Below are 22,428 nucleotides of genomic sequence, written 5' to 3'. Positions count from 1 at the left end.
TTACTACAGTATTTCTATCCATCAAACTGTTGATATGGTCTCTGTGACAATTATTTGAAATTTTGAGCTCACGGAAACATGATGTGTTGACAGAAGTGAATCATGACTGCATCATGATTAAGGATTGGAGACATGACCACAACATGTTTTTACATTCTGTGTTCTGTTTCTATTATTTTTCAGAACATGGATAAGACACAGCTCCCATCTGTGACGCTGATTGTGGGCTGTGGAGTATCTTCATTGACGTTGTTGCTACTCATCATCATCTATGTCTCTGTCTGGAGGTGAGATGAATCATCTTTTGGGCTGTAATTAAGGCAAGGTTCAACAGGTGCAAGGTGTTACCGTGAATACTTTGATATACATCTGCCAGTTAACCTGAAACACAAGGCTAGAGAGAAAGAGAGATATTGCTCTGCAGGCATGTGCTAGAAGAGAAGTTTCTCTATAAAAACGTGGATAAATTCGACCATCATTTCACATGTAACTTTGTTCCTCTCTGTGACTCTCCCTGTCTTCAAATAGAACTTGAGCATTCATGTGTGGGAAATGGGAAGTCAAGTGCACAGTGTGCTGCAGTTTAAATAGTTACCCTCTTGAGAACACCCATGAGTCAGTAGATTCCTCCTTTTTCTCTTTTTCTGCAATCCAATGCCATGCTGCACTAGAAAGGTTAAAAAAGTTCATGAAAGTTGTGAATGCTCCAACAGTGGGTCACCACTTTATTCAAAGGAACCACCTCTTTATGTATCTTTATCACAGAATGGCTGAATAGCGTGATTCATGCGCTAAACTCAATGGGCTGCTGAGACAATACTGGGTGCAGAAATATTCCTTAAACTGATAGTACTTTTACATTACATTATAGCTTATATCGTGCTGGTATAGGTCCAGTTCAGGTACTCTGGTTCCAGGCCTCAGAATCACTCACATTTCCTGTTTTTTCACCACTTTAAATCAGTCTTATGTTGTGCCCATTGACAATGGTGGCACCCTTTGTTGGCTATATCTTGATTTGTCAGTGGGGGTTAATTGATGTCATCTCATCAGACATTTGCTCTGAGGAACGAACTGTCCTGGCAGCTACTTCTGGCTGTACAACATGTTCGGTGTGTTCTTCAGCATCAAATGATACAAATTAGATTGCTGGACGATCTGCTATGCACAAGATGTGTGTTGGACTTAAGAATGGGGACATCATGTTCCAATATAGCCTGTTAGTTACCTTGCTACATCCATGAGAAAAATGGCCACAAAAATGGTGAAAAGCATGGATGACTTCAACATCAGAACTGGAGAGTCTTTATCTTAAGATAAAATATAAAATGTTAACATTACCAAGTTGGATCAAATTTAATGCTAATGTTAAACATTAGTCAGCTAACAAGCTAATCAGCACTAGTGGTAACACTAACAGTGATAATGTGTTGTACTAACTGTACCGTTATGTTTTCGGTATGTTTTATTCTGATGGTTGAAATTAGGAAAGATTTCAAAGAAATAATGGTTTATATGTAGTTTTTATTCATTTCTTTTATTTCTGTATTTTATGTACACATTTTCAAGCAGTCTGAGTTTCGGGACACGTAATTCATTGAAACTGAACACTGACACTGACAATATGTTTATTTTCAGTGTGATTCTAGAGGATATATTATGATCTGTTTACATGATTTTATATGAGTAACAGAAATGCTGCTATGCCCATCGAGAGCGATTTGGGGTTTAGTGTCAAGGGCACTGCCAATAGCCAACCCTCTCTATCGCCTGAACAACAAAGTAGAATAGATTGCCAGTGAATTCAAAGCAACATATATGACTGTTGGAGAGTACCAACGGCAGGTGTACTGGACCCTCTTCTTCCCATGGTTGAGATTGTGAAATGGTCGCAGTTTGGTTATGTTTCAGCCCTAAAACTGTTTGCTTCAGTTTAGAGACTAAAACTACTTCCTTAGGTTATGTGACCAAAACTTCTTCATGTGACCATTATCAATTATGGCTAAATTTAAAAAAAAACCATAAATAATAAAAAAAAAAACTTGTGTATAGGAAACCGAATGGCTGGCAGTCCTGGGGACCCCAGATGTGAGGTTAGCAGCTGGACCTCTCTTGATTATAAAGATGTGTGCTGCCTGAAGCTGTAACAGTAGCTTGCAATAAGGGTGAGGTCAAGTCATATACAGCCTGTGGCTGCAAAGAGGACCTGGCAAACTATATCAAACACAAAATGCATGGTTTACTATAATGAAATTGTCGGTATATACACTGTAAGATCACCAGCTGTAAGAGTTTAGTGAAGCTAGTGTTCTTTCAGTATCGATCAGAAATGCCCTGGATACTGTCTAAAATGCTGAATTGGGTATTGGCCAATGCACAAGACTATGAACCGATCTGATACTACATAAATTATTTATTAGAAATGGGACCCTGCTACTTCTCAGTAGCATCCAATACACTACACGTACACATTTATTGAATTCTCTTTTTGAATGCACTGGCATTGGATATCAGTCGATACACAAAATTAGGAATTGGTGTTGGAAAGGATAAAAATGGTATTGGTACGTCTCTAGTGAATACCACACATGTTTGTTCTTAATCTGTTTTCTGTCTTTCTCCTGCAGATACATTCGGTCTGAGCGCTCAGTCATCCTCATTAACTTCTGCCTCTCCATCATCTCCTCCAACGCCCTTATTCTCATTGGACAGACGCAGACACGAAATAAGGTAAGGACTAATCCAAAGACAAATGTAACGTTTTACCTATATTAGTATTTATTTGATGACATATGGTCACAGTGATGCAGTTTGCCTGATTCATTAAAAATCACCTGCTTAATTGCGTTTTCTGTCCTCTCCCTGTCAATTCCTGCTTTTTTAGGTCTTATGCACCCTGATTGCTGCATTTCTTCATTTCTTCTTCCTGTCCTCGTTCTGCTGGGTTCTGACGGAGGCATGGCAGTCATACATGGCAGTGACGGGCCGCCTCAGAAATCGTATTATACGCAAGCGTTTCCTGTGTCTCGGCTGGGGTGGGCCTTCTGTCTGCTGTCCATCATGTTGTCCATCTGGTCTTTCTCATTTCCCCTGTGTTAACGTCCATTTTTATTTCCCTCCCAGGTCTCCCTGCACTAGTTGTGGCGATCTCAGTGGGATTCACCAAGGCAAAGGGATATGGAACACCAAGCTAGTAAGCATGCTTTCCTATAGATTCATTATTGCAAATACCTCCGCCTCTTTAAGTATTTATGCAGGGATATTACACATGGTTGGTTTATGTCTGCAGCATAATTAACCTCTGTCTTTTTCTGTCTCATTTATCTTTTACCATCCTCACTCTGGTCGTGCATCTACTCCTCCACCTTTCACCTCCTTCTGTCACTCCTCTTTACAATCCTTTATGTTTCCTCCTCTTCCCTGCATCATTCCTCCATCATATCCATCTCTCCTAATCATATCTTCCTACATCTGTATTTTCCTGCTTCTCTCTTGTAGCTGCTGGCTGTCTCTGGAAGGAGGTCTTCTTTATGCATTTGTTGGACCTGCTGCAGCTGTTGTCTTGGTATTTCCTCTTTCCTCCTTAATCTGTCTGTGCTGGTTTGTTTTACCTTTGGAACCTGTGTACTAACTCAAATGTAGGCCAATATCACCAATAGCTCCCATCATTTCCATACAGTCACTTACTTAAAAAAAGCATACTGTATAGTCTGTATAAACCATGCAGGGATTTATGATAGGAACAATGTTAACAATCTCAATAGTAATCATGTTAAACTGTTTTTTCTATTTAAAAAAATATTAAAATATATAATAATAAAAAACACAATAATAAAAAAACTCAATAGTAGACTGGGAAACTAAACATCATCATAAGTCATTGTGAATCAAATTCACAAATTTTAATTAATAATAAATAATAAAATAAAAGACCTGGGCAGAGACAATAAAGCTGTGGTGGTCACAGATCCATTTTATGCATTTAAAAAAAAATTACAGTTAAAGGTTGCTTGCACATTATTTTATCTATCAGTTATATACGTATAATATAATTGTGGGTTGGTATGGTGTTATATAATTATATAACAGGTTCTAAGAATAGTAGACCACAGAATAGTTTATAGCCCATGTCTCCTCGTTTCCTTGTTAACTTCCTCATTTCTCTTCCTGGGTCTTCTTTTTATCTTATTTAGCCACTCTTTCCCTTCCCCACTCCTCTCTTTTTTTTTTTCTTTTTACTTACTCTGCCGCTCCTCATTACTCCTACCTTTGCTTCCGTGCCTCTTCCTTTCCTTGTTTCCTTTCTGAATCTTACTTTTCCTTTCCCCAACTCCACCTTTCTTTGCTTGCTTCCACCTTCCTTCTTTTTTGTTTCTGTTTTTTACTTGCTTACATCTTCTTTTTCTCTTATACATCTTTTCCTTTTTACCTTTCCTTCCTGCCATTTCTTATTTTCCTTTTCTTTTCCTCCCTTACCTTTTTCTTTATTTTCCTGCATTAACTTTCCTTCCTTACTTTCTCATTTCCTTGCCTGCTTCATCCTTATTTCCTTTTCTCTTACTCACCTTTTTTCTTTTTCTTTTACTTTTCTTCTTTCCGTTTCCTTATTCCCCTCCTCTTTCCCCCTCCACTTCTTTGTTATATTCCCTGCCTCAACCTTTACTTGCTTACTTTCACTTTTCCTCCCTTTTCTTATTTACCTTCCCTTTTTCCTCCCCTGCTTAGTTTATCCTTAGTTTATTCCTCGCCTCTTCCTGTCGTCATTTGCTTCCTCTTTTCATCCCAACTTTTCCTAACACTTAATTATTTAGGTATTTATACATTACTATGCATTAGCATTTCTATGTCACATTGTCTTTTTGGAAATCTGCTTAGCTAAAAATGTCACTGTCTATCAAAATGAGCTAGCTTTAGCTGTGTAATTAAGTGTACAGTGTCATTTTACAATGTCAGCAATGAAGATAACATTTGCAAATAATAGGTAATGTAAACTCCCTGTATTTTTTGGTTTACAAAACAGAGATCAAAATTCAATCTTTTATACCATAGCCATGACAAATACTAGCTTCTTGTTACATTCATATATTAGAGCATAAAATAGCATAATTCTAGTCAATTTGATCACTGTTTAAAATAACCATTTGAGCTATAAGAAACCTACGGTAATTCTAGTACAATACTGGTGCTTTGGGTCCTCTTGGTAAGCATTCATATGTTTAATAATCTGCTCCCAAGTTCTACTAGTACAGAAGATAATGGACCCTGTAGCAGTTATATACAGGTTATATAGCCTACCAGATGGCCATATTAAAATGAATATAGCATAGTTAGGGCTCCACTTTCTTACAGCTGCTGTTTAAATTAGAACAAGGGCAGTCATGTATTAACCATAAAATTATATGGAGACAAATTCATACGTAATTCGTCACCTCAATGCCTGTGATGTTCAGCCTACATCTGAGGTAGTCTAAATCACAGACATAAATGCTGGCAGCACACACTCAGCAGTGACACTGTGTCCTTTATTCACTAATCAAATCCACTACAGTTTCAGTGATTCACTTCCCAGTGTTTCTTTCCTACCTTCCCACCTACAAGTGAACAGCTTGTTTTGGGTGTCCTTTTTACACAAGCTGCTTCACCAATAAAGAGCTACTGCTCCAGTTGGCACCCACACAGTGGCCCAGTCCACTCTGAACAGCATCAGAGCAGCTTGTACAAGATATTTTTATAGACTGTGAATCCTCAAAGTAGTAACATTGTAGGAATTACAGTCAAGGATAACCTCTTCTCCCACCTTTCATTTTACACAGCTCATATTTTATGTATAATTTCTTTCTAGCACACAGTCTATATTCAAAAATGTATTTAATGTTATAAATCCATCCTTCAACTATTTTAACCTCTCATGCTTCATTGGGTGCCTGATTTTTGTCACTAACATTTAAGATAGTACAGTAAGTACAGCTAGTGTGTGTGTGTGATAACATTTATAACACACTGCCATCATCATCTTGCCATGACAAAGATCATCATCATCATCATCATCATCATCATCATCATCATGAGAGTAGAGCTACATGTTGTGAAGTAATGAAAGTGTCTTTGCTCTGCTTTAATCCTGTGCTTCTTCTCTTTGGCAGGTTAACATGGTTATTGGGATTCTCGTTTTTAACAAACTGGTGTCCAAAGACGGCATTACTGATATGAAACTAAAGGAGAGGGCGGGGTATGCCTTATACCACACATCCATTTTACACAGTGACCTATAACCAGCCTTATGGCTCAGCTGGGGGAGGGAGTAGTGCAGTACTGGCTCTTTGCCATAAAATTGTCCTTTGCCATCATTTCAGACTTCAGACTGGCAAATTGGTTGAAGCAGATGCTTACCTTTTTAACACCAGCATGATTAGGAGGACAAGCAAAGAAAATATAGAGAAAAACAAGATAGAGAAAAGTGACTTAAATAATCAAAATTGAGATAACCAAACGAAAATGTGTTTTCCCTATAGTTCAGACTATGATTAATGCTTCTGACATAGAGCTAAATGGAGAATAGAAGAATGTTAGAAATAACAAGAAAGATGTGGGGAAGGCTGTCTGGTTATTGGTCCTGCACAGACTGAGCAAGATGATGACTCATCTCATTGCTTTCTTTTAAGTTTCAAGTGTGTCACATTTTCCTCCAGCTGCTCTTTGTTTGCAGGTGTTGCTATTGATGTAAATTTTTGTAAATCCATCTTTGTCTTTTTTTTCTCCTGTTTGGTTGTTTCTAGTAAAGGGAAGCAGGGCTCTTAAACAGCAGGACCCCACTGAAAAATAAGTTGATAATGATAATGATCTTACTTTGGTAAATACATTGTTATAGTTACCAATAGGACCAATGGCCAGAGCTACACAAAGTTGTAATACACCATAGTTTTCTTTAGAATCTTAATTCTTGCTACTAAGCTGCTGTTTGTTTAAGTTGTTGTTATTATGGAGTTATTAAGATATAGGGTCAACATGACATACCAGTTTGCTGCTTAAAGATACAGGGATTTTATTAGCCTATAATGAAAGGAACACTCCAGCACTTGTTGGAAGAAACAACAGATTGATTAGAGTCTGTAGAGTTCAGTGCAGAGATAGATCCAGAATACATTTAGCCTAGATTGACACAAACAGTGGAAGCAGGAGAAACTACTAGAGAAGCTCTGTCAAAAGTCTTGATGATGCATGTCAAACACCTGCACTCATTGTTTTCTATGGAAGCCTACACACCTGCAGTGACATGATGCACATTTTGCACATTTTTGCACATGATACACTTTTGTCCTATCCTCTACTGTTGAGGGCATCAATGTTACAAAAACAAGTTTTCTACAGGCATCGGTTAACATGTGTCAAATGATGACTGTTTGATTGTTTTACCAAATGTTGAGCCCCCAACAATGTATGGCCAACTTGTGGGCTCAACACTCGCATGGTATAGTACTCCATATAGTACTCTGTTTCATTGCCTATCAGGCAACAGGTTAATAAAGGGTAACACACCAATTTTAGATAATAAAGTGTTTTTACAGGTCTTGTGGAGAACTACTACTACTACTTCACTATATGGAAAAAAGTTTAAAAAAAAGTAGTATGAAGCCTTATGTGGTTTCAGATGAAGTTGCATGTAATCTGATAAATTACCTCCAGGTTTTAAAAAACAGTCCACTGGTTCGGCATTGCACTCTTATGACACTGTTGGACTCATTATAGACAGTTTAAAAACAAGTGATACATCAGACCCAGAGATATCACCTTTTTATTCCGTGCATTCTTCCTTTTCAAAACCTGGCACCAACATTACCCACAATACATACATAACTTAGCCACTGAGTGACATCGCTGGACAGCACTGGAATTTATATAATAATACACGGCAAGTCTATTTTTGATGGAAACAGCCGCGTCATTCTCCACATCATGGAACAAAACAGTGGCGCACATGTAACATGTGCCCAGTGGAATCAAGGGGTTAGATCTGTAAACACACTTTATGTGTAAACTTGGTGGAGTTACCCTTTATCTACCCTGGTAGATGCCAGTGTATACACATAGTTGTAGTGAGGTGCTGATCACTGGGAGTTGACTTGAAAGCAGGAAATGCTAACTTTTGCAGCAGTTTGCATTGGAAGTGTTTCTTGAGCAACAACCACTGAGCTAAATGACCACACACAGCATCCCAATAGTTCTGTCCTACTTGTGGGGTTTGAGAACTGTCCTTACTCTAATATGAGCAAAAACCAAGGGACTCTTGGCAATACAGGACTATCTCGCTTGCTAACAGAATATAATGTGTTAAAATGATAGCTTTGGAGTTGTTGGAAACAACATTATTTCACTTTTGACTTTTGTCTGTTTCCTGCTGCAGAAGCTATATCAATCGCCTCACCTTACTGTGGGTTTGGCAGCTGACAAGCATTTTTGCCCAAAATGTTGAAGTGCTCCTTTAAATGCTAAATTATGTTTGCTGTAAATATGAATAGGTAAAGAACACATTACATTTCTGGCAAATTGTTACTAACTGCTGACAAGTTGAGTCTAAACATATCACTGAACTTTTGGTATCAGCTTTCAAAAAGCCATCGGTCTAACCTCTGAGCTCATGCGCACCCTGCTCCCCTTTACACCGCAGGCTGTTTTTGTCTCCATTTGCATTGTTGGTGCATTCAAATGTTATTTTCTGTCTTTATCTGAAAATGTTTGCTTCAATGATCTCTCTGTTCTACTGTACTTGTTTTTGCTGTCTGAAATGTCATGTTTGCGTTTGCACAGAATCCCCTCTCTCTCACTCAGGGCTCTCCAATCAGGAACACATCAGTCTCAGAAGCCCCCTTCCATGTCATCAGTGATTGGGTAAAAAATAACTGCCCATCCCACCTTCTTCTTAATGTATGGCTACCAGCCCTGCCCATCACCAAACCTGCTGAGTCCTCTAGCCAGCACCTCTGATTGGCTTATTATTACTTCCTGCCTATTTACCTCACTATTTCACTATTGACCTTGCAATTTGCGCTACCTCCTGTTAGCTGGATAGCACATAACACATTAATGCCTCTGGAGTCTCTTTTAGAGAAACTGTCTCAACAATAACACATACTAGTTGCAGTGCAGGAATATTAATATTTTCTATACTACATGAATGTTGTGGGCATGTGTGTGCGTGTGCAAGGTTAGCATGGTAAGGACTGCATTTTATAGTGTTCATTCTGCCTCTGAAAGACGCAATCTTAAACGATAGCCATACCCTTGGATCTAATAAATTTGGGTACAACATCAGCTTGGATGTATGTAGACTGTACAATGATAACACCTACAGAAATACAGGATATGGCACAAGTCAAGATAAAAAATCATCAGTGTTTGTGCTGCTGTAATGGTAAACAATGAAGCTAAGCAAGAATCTAGTCATGCAATATTGGTATTTATTTATAAATTTATATTGTCACGCTGATCAATGCGTCATCTCATGCTGCATTCCCATTGGTTGGCTAGTAGATGTGGGCTGCATCACTAGCACACGTTTCTTTCACTTAAGTCATCTTTTATTGGGGAAGGGCCGCAGAGTATAAACCAGCCTTTACTCGTAGAAACATAGATTGTTGGACAGTTGGACTGATCAGATTGCTGCTTCAATTTAATTTGCTTTCCTTCAGTCTGGATGTTACCTCAGACTGTTTTCCCCTCAGCTCAATTCATTAAGTAATTTGTCACAACCCAAGTTCAAGTAGCATTAGTCTCAACTGTTATATGAGTGATGGAACTTGAATAAGGGAAGTGATCAAATCACTAAAAAATGGAGCCGTAATGTGTAAAAACAAATGATTTTGCACTTTGACTCAAGACTTGAGCAAGGAAGTTTATTCTTGACACTGGTATCAGTACGTCTGAGAAATGAGGTCCACTTACTACACACAGTCTTCATCAGTGAATCAAACTCTTCCCAGTGGATGCTGTGACTAGTTTTGGTGTGGTGTTTAGATAAGTTCTGTTTCTGGTGTTCATTCAGTTTCTGGTCCAGGGTTCTTAGCGTTTAACTGTTCCCCTTCAGCTGCCACATGTGATGTAATACTGATGTCTTGCACCACTCCAGTCTTCCACTTAGTAAGGAATCCTGTATTTAGGCTGTGCTGGCCTAGATCCTAAAATGTTAAATGGTTTGTATTAGTTGTTGAATCCTTGTTACCTGAAGACTCTTTAGATGTCCAGATAAGGCCAGCCATGCAAGTCCCTCTGGGATCCTAAGGGACCTAAACTTGTTCCAGCATAATTAAGAAATAGTGAAATCTATCATCCAGGAGCCAGTGAGCAAGAAAACTCAAGGATGAAATTGACATCTGATGCCAAAGACTATTTTTGAACAAAATATTCAACAAAATGTGTGTCCCTGCTATGATATGGCTGATGTTTAACATTTTGGTCATGTGATATAACAAGTTGGAAAGCCACAAAGTGGTTGAGATCATTTTGTCACATTCTGATTCAAGGTTTGCACTGGTTTGAGCATTTATATCGCTGTGTCAGCTATCTACTTGACTCTTGTCTTTAGCTCTTGTGGCTGGACTTAAAGACATCTGAACTAGCACAGCCACAGTCACAACACATGGGATAACTGTACCTCTGGGGTATCCTCCCAGTTGGACTTGCCTGGATCATTTCCACAGGGAGGCTACAAGGAGACATCATGATTGCATGTCCAACCATCTCAACTGGCTCTTTTGCCCATGACAGAGCACCTCTTATCTCTTTTCGGATATCTGACCTCCTGACCTTATCTCAGATTGCCAGTGCCCTGTATGAAGTGGCACATTTGGGGAAACATCTAGTGGTTGGGTTCCCCCAAGGCAAACTAAGGACAACTCAGAAGCCATTGTGGTTCAGCTTTAATAGGGATAAAATAAGGTAATAGTGGCATGACCTGCTGGGAAATATGACAGATGAGTCTCTGGTGGCTGGGCCCAGAGCCACAGTGTCTAGTCAGTAGGGGTCCACCACCATGCGGGTTTACCTTCTGCAACTGAGCCCTTCCTTCTGAGGTGAATGGTTTTGCTACATTGCCATGCGGGCAATAGGGCAGTTAAACACATTCTCCACTGATTTAGCTTTTATTCCTATCACATTGTTGTACAGTTTTAAAACGTTAGGATTAAAATTGAGATATCTTTTTCATTGTCTTTTTTTTTTCAATGCGACTTGACTTTGGAGTTGAATGTGCATGCTAGTAGTAATCAGTAGAGGTGTGGTATACTCACCTCTTTCTAACTCCACAACCCATTTTTTTTTTCTAATTGTATGCCTCTGTGCTGGTGAGAGCCTTATGAGGCACTATGTTTGTTGGGTTGTCTGTCTGTTCATCCCATTGTGAGGGATGAACAGACAGATTGTGTCCCACCAATGCTAACTCAAGTGACATCACTTGAGCAAGTTTCTGACATTTTCCCTCAAGAAGGAGCAGAACATAAACTCTTCACATATTTGACAGTACTCCCCTAAACCTGTAAACAGGTTCTGATGTGTAAAAATGGTGGAGTTCCCCTATTAAATCATAAATACCATGCAGGTGCACATTTTAAAGAGAAATGGTGAGCAAACACAAATTGCAGATGCATTATGTTGATGCTGCTCAAGCTTATTGGCTAATTCATATGACGGTGATCGGACTGGTTTGAAATGTTGAATGAATGAAATGTATTCTTTGTGTTGACATGATGATCAGGCTGTCTGTAGTTCTCTCTGTGGTGTACAAAAAAAGCAAAAGAAAAAGGTCTCTATTTCTCTATTGATAACCATCCTCCACTCATCTCACTTGCAAATCTTTCTCAAGGTTCAAATGCAAAACATGTTTAATGAAGCTAATTCATTTGTGCAGCATCAAATGAAGAGCGCAGCAGCAATCTGCACCAGGCAGGTATGCTCACACCTCTGAGACAGACCTTGCTGCTGAGTCTCCTTTCCCCCCAATATTAGAGGTTAATTCACTCAGAAAATACAGACAAGGAGAGGCATAATTCCAACCTCCAATGGAGTTTGCTTCCCACTTAATGCTCACTGAAATGGTTTCAATCATCAAGCCTGTGTATTTACAGGTTGCAATAATTGGTTAATCAAACATTAAGCATTTTAGATAAAGAGTTTTTATAGCTTTAAGAGGTACTTCCAATTCCAGTGTTGCATTTGATGCAAAGCTTTGGAACATCTTGTAAAGCGCACAGAAGAAGGTTTATGTTTGACTCAAAGAGTAGTTTCTATTTGATGTTTGTCCATAGTGCATGTTATTTAGTTTCATGCATCTCACCCCGCCCGACCAACCACCCACCTTTACCCTCTCCATCTTTAAGACCAGGAAAATGATGTTGTCTTTCAAAAAGTCGTGATTGCTTTTTAATATCACTGCCTACAGCCTACATTTAGCAGCTGTATTGCCCTTTTACTTGAAATTGAATTTCTTCCATTATGTGATTTTTAATCCAGGCATCCAGGGGCTACAAAAATCGATTCCCTCAGCTCTTAAGCTTTAATTGTTGTTTAGCAAGAGGCCATATGGTAACAGATTAGTTTGTTATTACTTGTCAATATCTCCAGCCTTCTAGTCAGTCTTTGTCTAACAGCGACAGTGGAGAGATATAGGGTTATAAATCCTGATGATTTGGGGTGTTTTGGGAGCTTTGGGTGTTGAAAGGAAAACAAAGTGATGTAGTTTCTCTGTGATCATACCTAGAAATCATCTATTGCTTGGGTGAATACTGTTGGAAAGAAACACATACAGAAAGATAATACTATTCAGTGAATTCATTAAAAGCAAAATCCAGCTAAAAACAGATCTCGGTGATCATCATTAAATCCATTTTTGGAGTTTTGTCTTATTTTTGTTAACAGAGTCAGACAACATGGCACCGCATTGAGATATTTCTAGCACTGTAGCAATAATGGATGCTTCAGAGATCTAGAAAATCAACAGTAAACATCCGGTTTTGGTGCCAGTGCCATATATATACACACAACGGTGTCTTTACTCGAGTATATTTTATTAAGTAAATAAAATAAGAAAGATGCACAGTGACAAAAGGTATCTGGGAAATAAACTGAAATCATTGAAAGAGTTACAAAGTTGAAGGATCTATTACTGTAGTTCCACAGGAACTAGTTCCCATTTGTAAGTTTTAATTTAGTTACAGTTTCAGTGTTCCTAGAAACACAGGTGTATCTCAGACAATTCAGTGACACTACAGCTTTATGTTAAGGCTGGTTTTAATTATTTCCAGTGATGGCATGTAACCAATTACATTACTCAAGTACTTTACTAATGTACAATTTTAAAGTACTTGTACTTACTTGAGTATTTCCATTTTCTGCTACTTTATACTGCCACTCCACTACGTTCAGAGTGAAATACTGCACTTTACTTGACTTATATTTATTTGAGTTTATTTACTTTAGTTACTAGTTACCTTGAAGATTACAAGCTGCATCAGAGCCAAAGCAGAGCATTTTTGAATGTATTTCTTTTATGGACAATTCGATAAAAATTTAAAAAATCACCACTGATTACAATAATCAAAAAAAGCTGAAAATTCAATTTGATAATCGTTCATAATTATGAAAAATGTACTTGTACTTTTGAGACTTGTGTACAGTACATGTATGACTTTTACTCTGTAAAGTACGACTTGTATGGGTGGCTTCACTTTTACCAAAGTAACATTTAAAAATGTGTACTTTTACTCAAGTTTGACTTTTGGGTACTTTATACAACACTCAGTATTTCCTCATGGTTTCAATCAAATCTTTCGTTTGGTATGGCAAATGGCTTGAAACACATACCTATGTGTTTTGCACTTTTGCTCAAAAGAAGACACATGCAAATCAGAGCAGGAAAAAATTCTAAATACTTTGTCAGAATTGGAAAAATGCTCCACCATTGTTCATCCAGAGTATTTCAAAATTATGAAGATGAGGTTTCTATCAAGTTAAATCTTTAGCTCCCACTCCGTGTCCTTCCTTTGTGAACGCTGTAATGACTGATGGAGACAATTGCAGTCACACATGTGGATGTGATTTCATGAGAGTGGAGGTTTGAGATGTGTCTCTGTTTGTTAACCTTTGCATTAGTGCTTGACATTGCTCATCATAACCAGTTAGCACAAATTGAAGATGACCAGGGGTGATCCAGCACATCATCATGCGTATGAAATGCACAAAATTTGTTATTTAGATAAAGCTATTTTGTATTATAGGCAGATAAATGGTTGAGTGTGTGAAATACTGAAATCGCAGAGAGGAGCAGTTACTTTAGGTCATCAAACCAGTAATTAGTGATTAGGGTCAGACATCATGTGTAACAGGAAATATCCACCAATGGCTACGTCTTGGCCCCACCTCCCCTGTCCCCAGAGTCACACACACAGGTAAACCCAAACACACACACAAATGTCCAAGCTGGACTGTAGCCCTGAGAGAGAGAGTGTGCGAGAACACTGTGACTCACTGTTTGCGTGACTGTACGTGCGAGCTTGTGCGCGCACGCGCATCAGTGCAAGTCTGTGTGTAGGTGCATTTGTATCTGTTTGTGTATGTTACAGCGTGTTAATTTGACTTTGCAGTCAGATGACAGTGCCACTGTACAATATGACGCTCAAATGTGCCAAGTGCGGGGTTATCTCTTCGGCTGACGTTTCCACCACAGCTACCAGTAACGCCATGTTAGTCCCGCTAATTATTTTTCCTTAACTCTTCTTACCTCTGTTCTCTCCTCTACTGTATGCCTCCCTTCTTCTCCCTCACTTGATTGGTTCTCTTTCCTTTATCCCTCTGTCATTTTTCTTCTCCCTGGTGCCCTGGCAGAGAGGATTTCACTATACATTTCAATATGAAGGGCTGCTGAAGCTTATGCTCCTGAAAAACAAACTGTGTGTTAACTGTATACATGTAAATTATTATGCATATGTGATTGATGACTGGATGAGAATCTTTGTGTGTGTGTGTGTGTGTGTGTGTGTGTGCATGTGTGTGTGCGTGCGTGTGTGTGTGCGTGCATGTGTGTGTGTGCGTGTGTGCGTGTGTGCCTTAAGAGATCATCAGAGTCGTGAAGCTGATTATGACAAATGTTGTAAAGGCCATTATTACTTATGCAGAGAGGACTGCAGATCACTTTAAATGTCTCAGTTTGTGTGTGTCTTGCTGTGATCTGTGGATCATTTTCATTATAATCAATCTGGGTCTTGATTTCTCGCAACTTTTTGCTATTCTGCTCATAGATTCTGATCATGATTATAAGTTAAGTTCAGTTGTTGACTTATCTGCCCCTTTTTTAGCAAGGAGTGTTGCGTTCTGTTACAATCCACACATACCCACTTTTAAAATAGCCTCTCTATATTTTAAATAGCTGTGACTGAACAATTAATACACATCATTTCACTTCATAGTCTGTAATGTAAACTGCTGACACACTTCACACACATTTATCTTTCTGGCTAATGGTTGCGACTACTTGAAGGAGTAAAATCTGTAAAAACATACAAAAATAGGTGTAAACTAGCACTCAGTAGAGTGCATACCCCAGTCCCCTTTAATTCAATCAAGCCTAATCCAATATGATACTCGATATGCCTGTATCACTCTAATTGTAAACCACACAGAACTGCTTAACAACAGTTTAATCATGCCGTGTCTCACAATATCAAAGAAAGTGGATCTGTCTCTTTACCTTGTTTTCACTCCCAACTTGTCAAATACAGCAGCTTGCTCAATGGTCTTAAGCATGAGACTATGACACTCTACCTACCCCTCTAATGTCAGTTATGCATGCCTAGTATGCTTGCTGACAAGTCATTCACTTATGACTATTAGACTGTTATTGTCAAACGGTTGTGGGGTTTTTTGGTTTGGTTTGGTCAAAAAAGGTTTAGGAAAAGATCATACTTTGGGTTAAAAAAAACTGTTTAGTTACGTATCTTACATTAAGAAAGTAACGCAAGTGACATACCTATATCACTTATGTTACATAATTTTCGTCATTTATGTACATTAACGTATGTTAAATAATTTACAAACATTTCACTCTTAAAGGAACTTGGGGCAGGATCTGTGAAAAAATAAATATGCATTTTAAGTTTCTTAATGCTAATGGGTGATGAAGCGTTCAAAACCAAAACGAATGAGCCCACCCACGTATCTCTCCATTGCCTTGAACAGGCTGTGTGCTGCATAATGTACTGCAATTCGTGGTCCGAATTTCCCGCGCAGTCCTGCGGACGTGACGTAAGATGACGCTGAATGCGCGTCCTCGGATACGGGAAGAAGACAAGCGCGGTGGGCCCAAACTAGTGTTTGGGTAGTAATGGATTCTGCTACGGCCAGCAAATGACCCACCACCACACAAAGTCCACTAAAAAGTGATACTAAGAAGAAAACAAAGGTTTTATCAGCGGCATGTTGTGAGTCGAAACGAAATTACGACCAAAGCCGGGCTGGCACCCGAATAAACATCGGATACGCGTTCAGCTAATGGAGGCAGCTTCACCAGGTAGGAAAACATTACAGGTCATGTTTAGAGCTTGATTTGAAAATCATATGAGATCACGAGGACTCGGAGTGACCTAACGTGCAAAGTAGCGTTAGCTGCAAACATGTAACTTAGTCCACCGCTGTGTAACACTGAATAGTTACAGACTGCGCATTTTCCACGGTCCTTTAGTCTGAAACCGAATAGTTAGAAATATGTCCCTTTATATATGGGACTGAAAGCCCAACCTGTTATCCGGGAGGTGACGTTAGCAGCTGGATGTAGCCACAGGCTAACGGTTTGTTTGTGTCTGTGTAGTAACATTAGCCGCTTACACACAGCAATCCCGTATCAGAGACGATATTTTTGTCCCCCAATATGCCGTCTTTGCTTTCGCCTGTGCCTGTCAGACTGCATCAACCGTAACGGTAAATCGCCGAGCTTGTGCGTCGCTACACACAGCGAGCCGGCTTCCCGGCTGCTTCATGTGTGTAGAGATAAGGCATCAACTGCACTGCTGTGAAGAGTTCATATGCGCTCCCGCGCCAGCTTGGCTGATGGCTGCAGTTACCCTAACGGCCACAACGGCCGTTGTGTCACTATTGAGTCTTATTTCTTGATCCTGCCCCAAGTTCCTTTAACTACACTGGACATGAACCTTGGTCTATGGGTGGAAATTCCAGCGACCCATCAGACCACCACAACCAACCGCAGACTTGAACTTTTCTTGCTCTTTATACTACTGCACTAGCAGGGCGCTTGAAGAAGTGATTCTATAGGGGTTACTACAGCGTCAAACTTAGAAGCTTAGGGTCACTGACAAGCTGCTGCATTTGATGTGTTGGGAGTGAGAGCGGGCTGAGATTCACACAAAAAGTGAATGGGGTCTATTCTGGGTCTCTTTCAAAATGTTTTTTTCTAGATTGAAAAACAAGATATATTTTTAATTTTATGTGTTTCCAGTCTTGTCATGGTCCCTTGACTTTTGCTGGTGCCAACCTCAGCCTGTCCAGATCCTGTAACTTTAACTCCCAATCCTCTTTCACTCCTGTGTATCTATTTTTTATTGTGTCTCTTTCTAAATGATAGATAGATAGATAGATAGATAGATAGATAGATAGATAGATAGATAGATAGATAACTTTATTTATCCCCGAGGGGAAATTAGGTCATCATAGCAGTGGTACAAGTACAAATACAATCAAAATGTAAGGGCAAATATAGATATGAAAAAGTACTACACACAATATGCAAACAAAACAATAGAGTACTATATACAGTAAAATGCTTAAGCAGTTACAAGAATAACATAGAATACTGAGGTAAATAAAATAAAATGCTAAGCAAAGTGGAACTTAGTGGAACTTAAGGTGCAAGAGAAATAAGGTGCAGTTTTATTTACAGTGATAATAATAATAATGATATGGGTAGATCTAAATACAATAGGCAATGCTTTCATATTTTTAAATAATGTTTCATATTTTTAAATAATGTGGTCCCATCATGGTCCACACGTTTTACAGGCCAGCCTCTATTGTAAATACAAGATTTAATTAGTGTTGATTGATTTCTTGCTGTCTGGCCTGGCCAAATCAATAGATTACCCACTACACATTATCACTCTTGTTCTGTGCTTATGCCGACATGTTTCACTAGTTTGCAATGCCAGGTAAAGAGAGTCAGCAAAAATTGTGCCTAGTTACCACTAAGAGGCTGACAGAGACTGTAGCTTGTATTCGCGGAAAATATCACGAATATGAACATAATTAGTAAGACTTAGTTTTAATAGCATATCCAATACCATGTGGGTGTTACCGGGTGAACAAATGGGTTGTAATCACTTTTTGGTTTAACGTCATATTTCCCCAGTGGATTGTATTGTTGAACACCACTCCCTGCACATGGAGAAGGTCTACAGTCACATTATTTGGTCATAATCAGCAAATGTTGAAAACAAGGTCCAGACTGAAAATAACCTGAATTTTTCTGAAGGTAGGATCAGTCCTTTTGAAGGCAGTACTGATATGTTGTGCCAATTTACAGCATTGTTAAGTTTGACTGAGTTCATACCAAAACTATCTTTGAGTATGTCCTCTAGTTCAGCGTTTTACCGTGGGCAGGCTGGAAAAGTCACTGAACAGGGTTCATGTAATCAAAAACATCAAATTACAAAACATCAGCAAATCCATTTACTGTATTGGTCCAGCCCCATTAATATACCAGAGGTGGAGAATAACCAAGTACTTTTAATTAAGTTGTGTAGAGTTTATGGTTAATGGTTGCCCATTTGTTAGACTTTGTTCTTTTACTTAACTATTTTTTTGTGGGAAGATTTTAGGTTAATACATGGACCAGTTTCCCATTTGACTTTGCAGAAAACCTTATTAAATGCAGAATAGATGATGGGCTTTAGAAAATAGTTGCCCTTTATCACAGCCATCATTAGTTGAAGTTAAGTTTAAAGTTACATTTTTAGTTAATAGTTATTATACTGTTAACAGTAACAATTAAAAATGCTTTATAAACCATTTATTAAGCATTTATAAATGTTTATAAACATTATAATGACTAATAATCCAAATCCAAATAATGTTTATAGATGAATAAATTAACATTTTTAGCAACATTACAATAAACAATTGCTTAGTAAATGGTTTATAAAGCAAACTATTAACTAAGATTTTATTAACCGTGACTTTATCATTCATTAATGATGTTTATTGTAAAGTATTACCAGAAAATGCTTTGTAATAATGCAAGCTCCATTCCTTAAAAATTTAGAGGTGAAGAGTTGGTTTTTAAACAGGTGTTTTGATAAAATTCCCTTTTCTGTCATCTCAGCAGTAATATAATCTAGATATACATAAATAATGAACATGTTTATTTCCCCCCATTAAATTTCTATTAGTGCATGATGTGTATATAAACAGTCGGAAAATGGTGTTTTCTGACACTTAAATGTGACGTGAAAGCAGCATAAGATGTCCCTTTTAAATTCAATTAAACCCAAAATTTCTGACTCTTTTCTACGGTGGCCCAGAAGGGTCGAACCAAATGCAAAAGCCACAGCACAAATGCAAAAGCCACAATACAAATGCAAAAGCCATAACACGAATGCAAATTTCACAACACAAATGCAAAAGCCACAACATGACAACGGAGACGAGCAACAGTAGATCTTGACGTGTTATTGTGGATCTTCCCGCAAAACGCCCCCTCTCTACCTCTGATTGGTTAGGTTTTCTATGCTTGCCTTAAACTACACACACAGTAGCTCTGGTAATGTCTCTTCAGTGGTTTATAAGCTGTAGTTTTGCGGGTAAACTGTAGATTTATCTATAGGTTAAACACACTCCTCTCTCCTGGTCTTCTGCTGCTTCTTTTTGGGTTCACTCATCCTCCGGAGCAGCTCTTCACTGTCAGAGTGTCTCTGAGTTTGTTAGGTAGAGTGGATAGATGGGCTGCCCTGCTGCTACTATGCCACTCGGCCTGACGGCTCTACCTAACGAGCCTAGACACACAGCAGCTGCGACACCCAGGCGTGGTGGTGTGTTTGAGTGGGGCAACTAAGACTCACAGTCAGCTACATCAGCTCCATCGCTGGCTGTTTGTTTTAGGCAACAAGGAGAAAAACACAAGCCAGACAGCCACTGAACATACAGTTAGGAAATAATAACGTGTCACTTACTCTGACAGAGATTTTCATGGCCCTGGTAGTCCACTGGACAAGAGGGAGGAAGATTAGTGGGACCAGCACCCATGGCTGAGTGCCTGTTCTTGGCTGTCTTCCTGTGTCCACATCCCCCTGGGTGACCTGGTAGACCTGTTGTTCAACCAAAGAGAGGGAGGGAGCTCAGTGGCCCACAATGAATTTAATGTTAAATCAGACTACAAAAGAGACAAGAATCAGCAAGATAGTGTGCTATGTCCTAACTGTGTGTTCAGTAGCTGTCTGGTGTTAATGGACTGTGCATGTGTTTTTCTTGTGGTTGTTTAAAACAAACAGCCAGTGGTGAGGCTGTTAGATATAATAAAAGCATTGTACAGAAATCTTACAGAAATGAATCAAACAAATAAGTTAAACAAAGATATTAAATAAAATACAGTCAGTACAACATTTTTTTTTTTAATAAAAACTGAGAATAAAGGTTTTTGTTAGCAAAGAAAAAATATAATATGCTAATATGAAATTTAGCTGAAATAATAATAAGGTTGATAATGTACACCTTTTTCTCCATCTTTCTGTTGCCATTTTAAAAAATCAAACAGGAAATGTTTATACGTTAAAGTAAAATCATAAATGTAACATTAATAAACCTCAAGATCTCTTGCCAAAGTATTTTAGTGTATTCACGTCATGCCAGAAAAAATGCCCAGCAGCCTGCCTGTCCTCTCTACCTAACGAGCCCAGAGACACTCTGACAGTGAAGAGCAGCTCCAGAGGATGAGTGACCCCAACAGAAGCAAGAGAAGACCAGGAGAGAGGCCAGAGGCTGCTGTGTTTACCCGCAAAACTACAGTTTATAAACTGCTGAAAGGAGACATTATCAAAGCTACTGTGTGTGTTGACAGTTTGAGTCAAGCATAGAAAATGCCTGGCAATTAAAAAGCCAACCAATCAGAGGCAGAGTAGGGAAGGTCTTGCGAGAAGATGCATAATGAGCTCACTTTGGATGAGATCAGGTGGCAGCAGCAGGGGGGCAGAACTAAAAAGTTGTGTTCAAGCCTTTTTTTTTTCCAGTTTTTCAGCAGCCTTCAGTCTGTACAGGAAGTCACAGAAACACTCACATACTGTTAGATCTGAGATGTTCGATCGATCTGATTGTTATCACACACACTCAGTTTGTATGCAGCCACCACAATTAAAACGCAACACAGGTGATCTGTTATTTTATGTTACATGGATTGACCTCCATTTTACATAAATTCTCATGTAAATCAGCTTCATATCAGTTTGCTGCTGTTTATAAATCATCTGAGCAGACCTGTCCCTCTCAGACTACCTTTAATAAATGGAATACATTAATAACCAAACACATAGTTTTCAATATTGATCTGTCAGATATTAATACTGTGGAGGCTTGACATCTGAATCTTCACATCAAAATTCACAATTAGACAAATAAGAACAAAATCTCCTGAATTCAGCAAAAATAAAAAGTTTCTGTAAAAGGTCATATTTTTGAGTCAACATCTAAACCAGTCAGTTGTTAGATCAGGCATTTGCAGTCGGTGGGGGGCAAAAGCCACCTCGATCCCATGGGATTGCCATTGCCCAAATGTGCGTGACATCAGAGCAAGTGGGGTCCAAGTCGGATGCAAATCTAACTGGCATGCATTGTACATAGATTGCTGTTGATCGATTCTGCACAGGCCTGGCTGATCTCAAATGAATGTAATAACATGAAAACATCTGCTGTTGCTTACTTCTGCTGTTACTCGCTCACTTCTGCTATTGCTCACTTCTGTTGTGATGTTGTGGCTTTTGCATTCGTGTTTTGACTTTTGTATTTTGTTTAGACATTTGCATTACTGTGGTGACTATTGCATTTGGGTCAACCCTTCTCAGCCACCACTACTTTTCACTCTGTTGTCCGCAGTTATTGCCCCCTGCTGGTACTGCACTTTCATACACAAGAGTCACACTCACAAGCTTTCCTTTAGTTGATTGGTAGCTCTATTACATGCTTTGGTGTGAGACTGGGCCACATATTTAGTTTGCTTTTTTTGTTGTTCAGGTGCCATGAAAAAACCTTAACACTTTCTGCCCATATTTTAAACGCTGATTGAAAAAATTGACAAGGCAAAAGGAAATAGTGATTGAAAAGATTGTTTATGTTCAAAAGAGCAGCTCAGAGCAGGAAGTTGGTTAGTATGACATGCCTTTTCTATATGAT

At 38.8% G+C, this 22,428-nt stretch overlaps 1 protein-coding gene across 1 annotated transcript in view; it reads left to right on the top strand.

The window, feature by feature from the left end:
* adgrb1a (adhesion G protein-coupled receptor B1a) overlaps window positions 1–22,428 on the top strand; it is a 156,641-nt gene that overhangs the window by 117,486 nt on the left and 16,727 nt on the right. The window contains exons 18-25 of the mRNA XM_073485293.1: window positions 184–287; window positions 2,628–2,730; window positions 2,885–3,035; window positions 3,124–3,193; window positions 3,499–3,565; window positions 6,144–6,229; window positions 8,827–8,886; window positions 14,631–14,729. Coding sequence (XP_073341394.1) covers window positions 184–287; window positions 2,628–2,730; window positions 2,885–3,035; window positions 3,124–3,193; window positions 3,499–3,565; window positions 6,144–6,229; window positions 8,827–8,886; window positions 14,631–14,729 — 740 coding nt within the window. The remainder of the gene's footprint in view (window positions 1–183; window positions 288–2,627; window positions 2,731–2,884; window positions 3,036–3,123; window positions 3,194–3,498; window positions 3,566–6,143; window positions 6,230–8,826; window positions 8,887–14,630; window positions 14,730–22,428) is intronic.

This window comes from Pagrus major, chromosome 17 (genome assembly GCF_040436345.1).
Source record: "Pagrus major chromosome 17, Pma_NU_1.0".
Lineage (NCBI taxonomy): Eukaryota > Metazoa > Chordata > Actinopteri > Spariformes > Sparidae > Pagrus > Pagrus major.
This window is presented reverse-complemented; position numbering and strand designations above follow the sequence as displayed.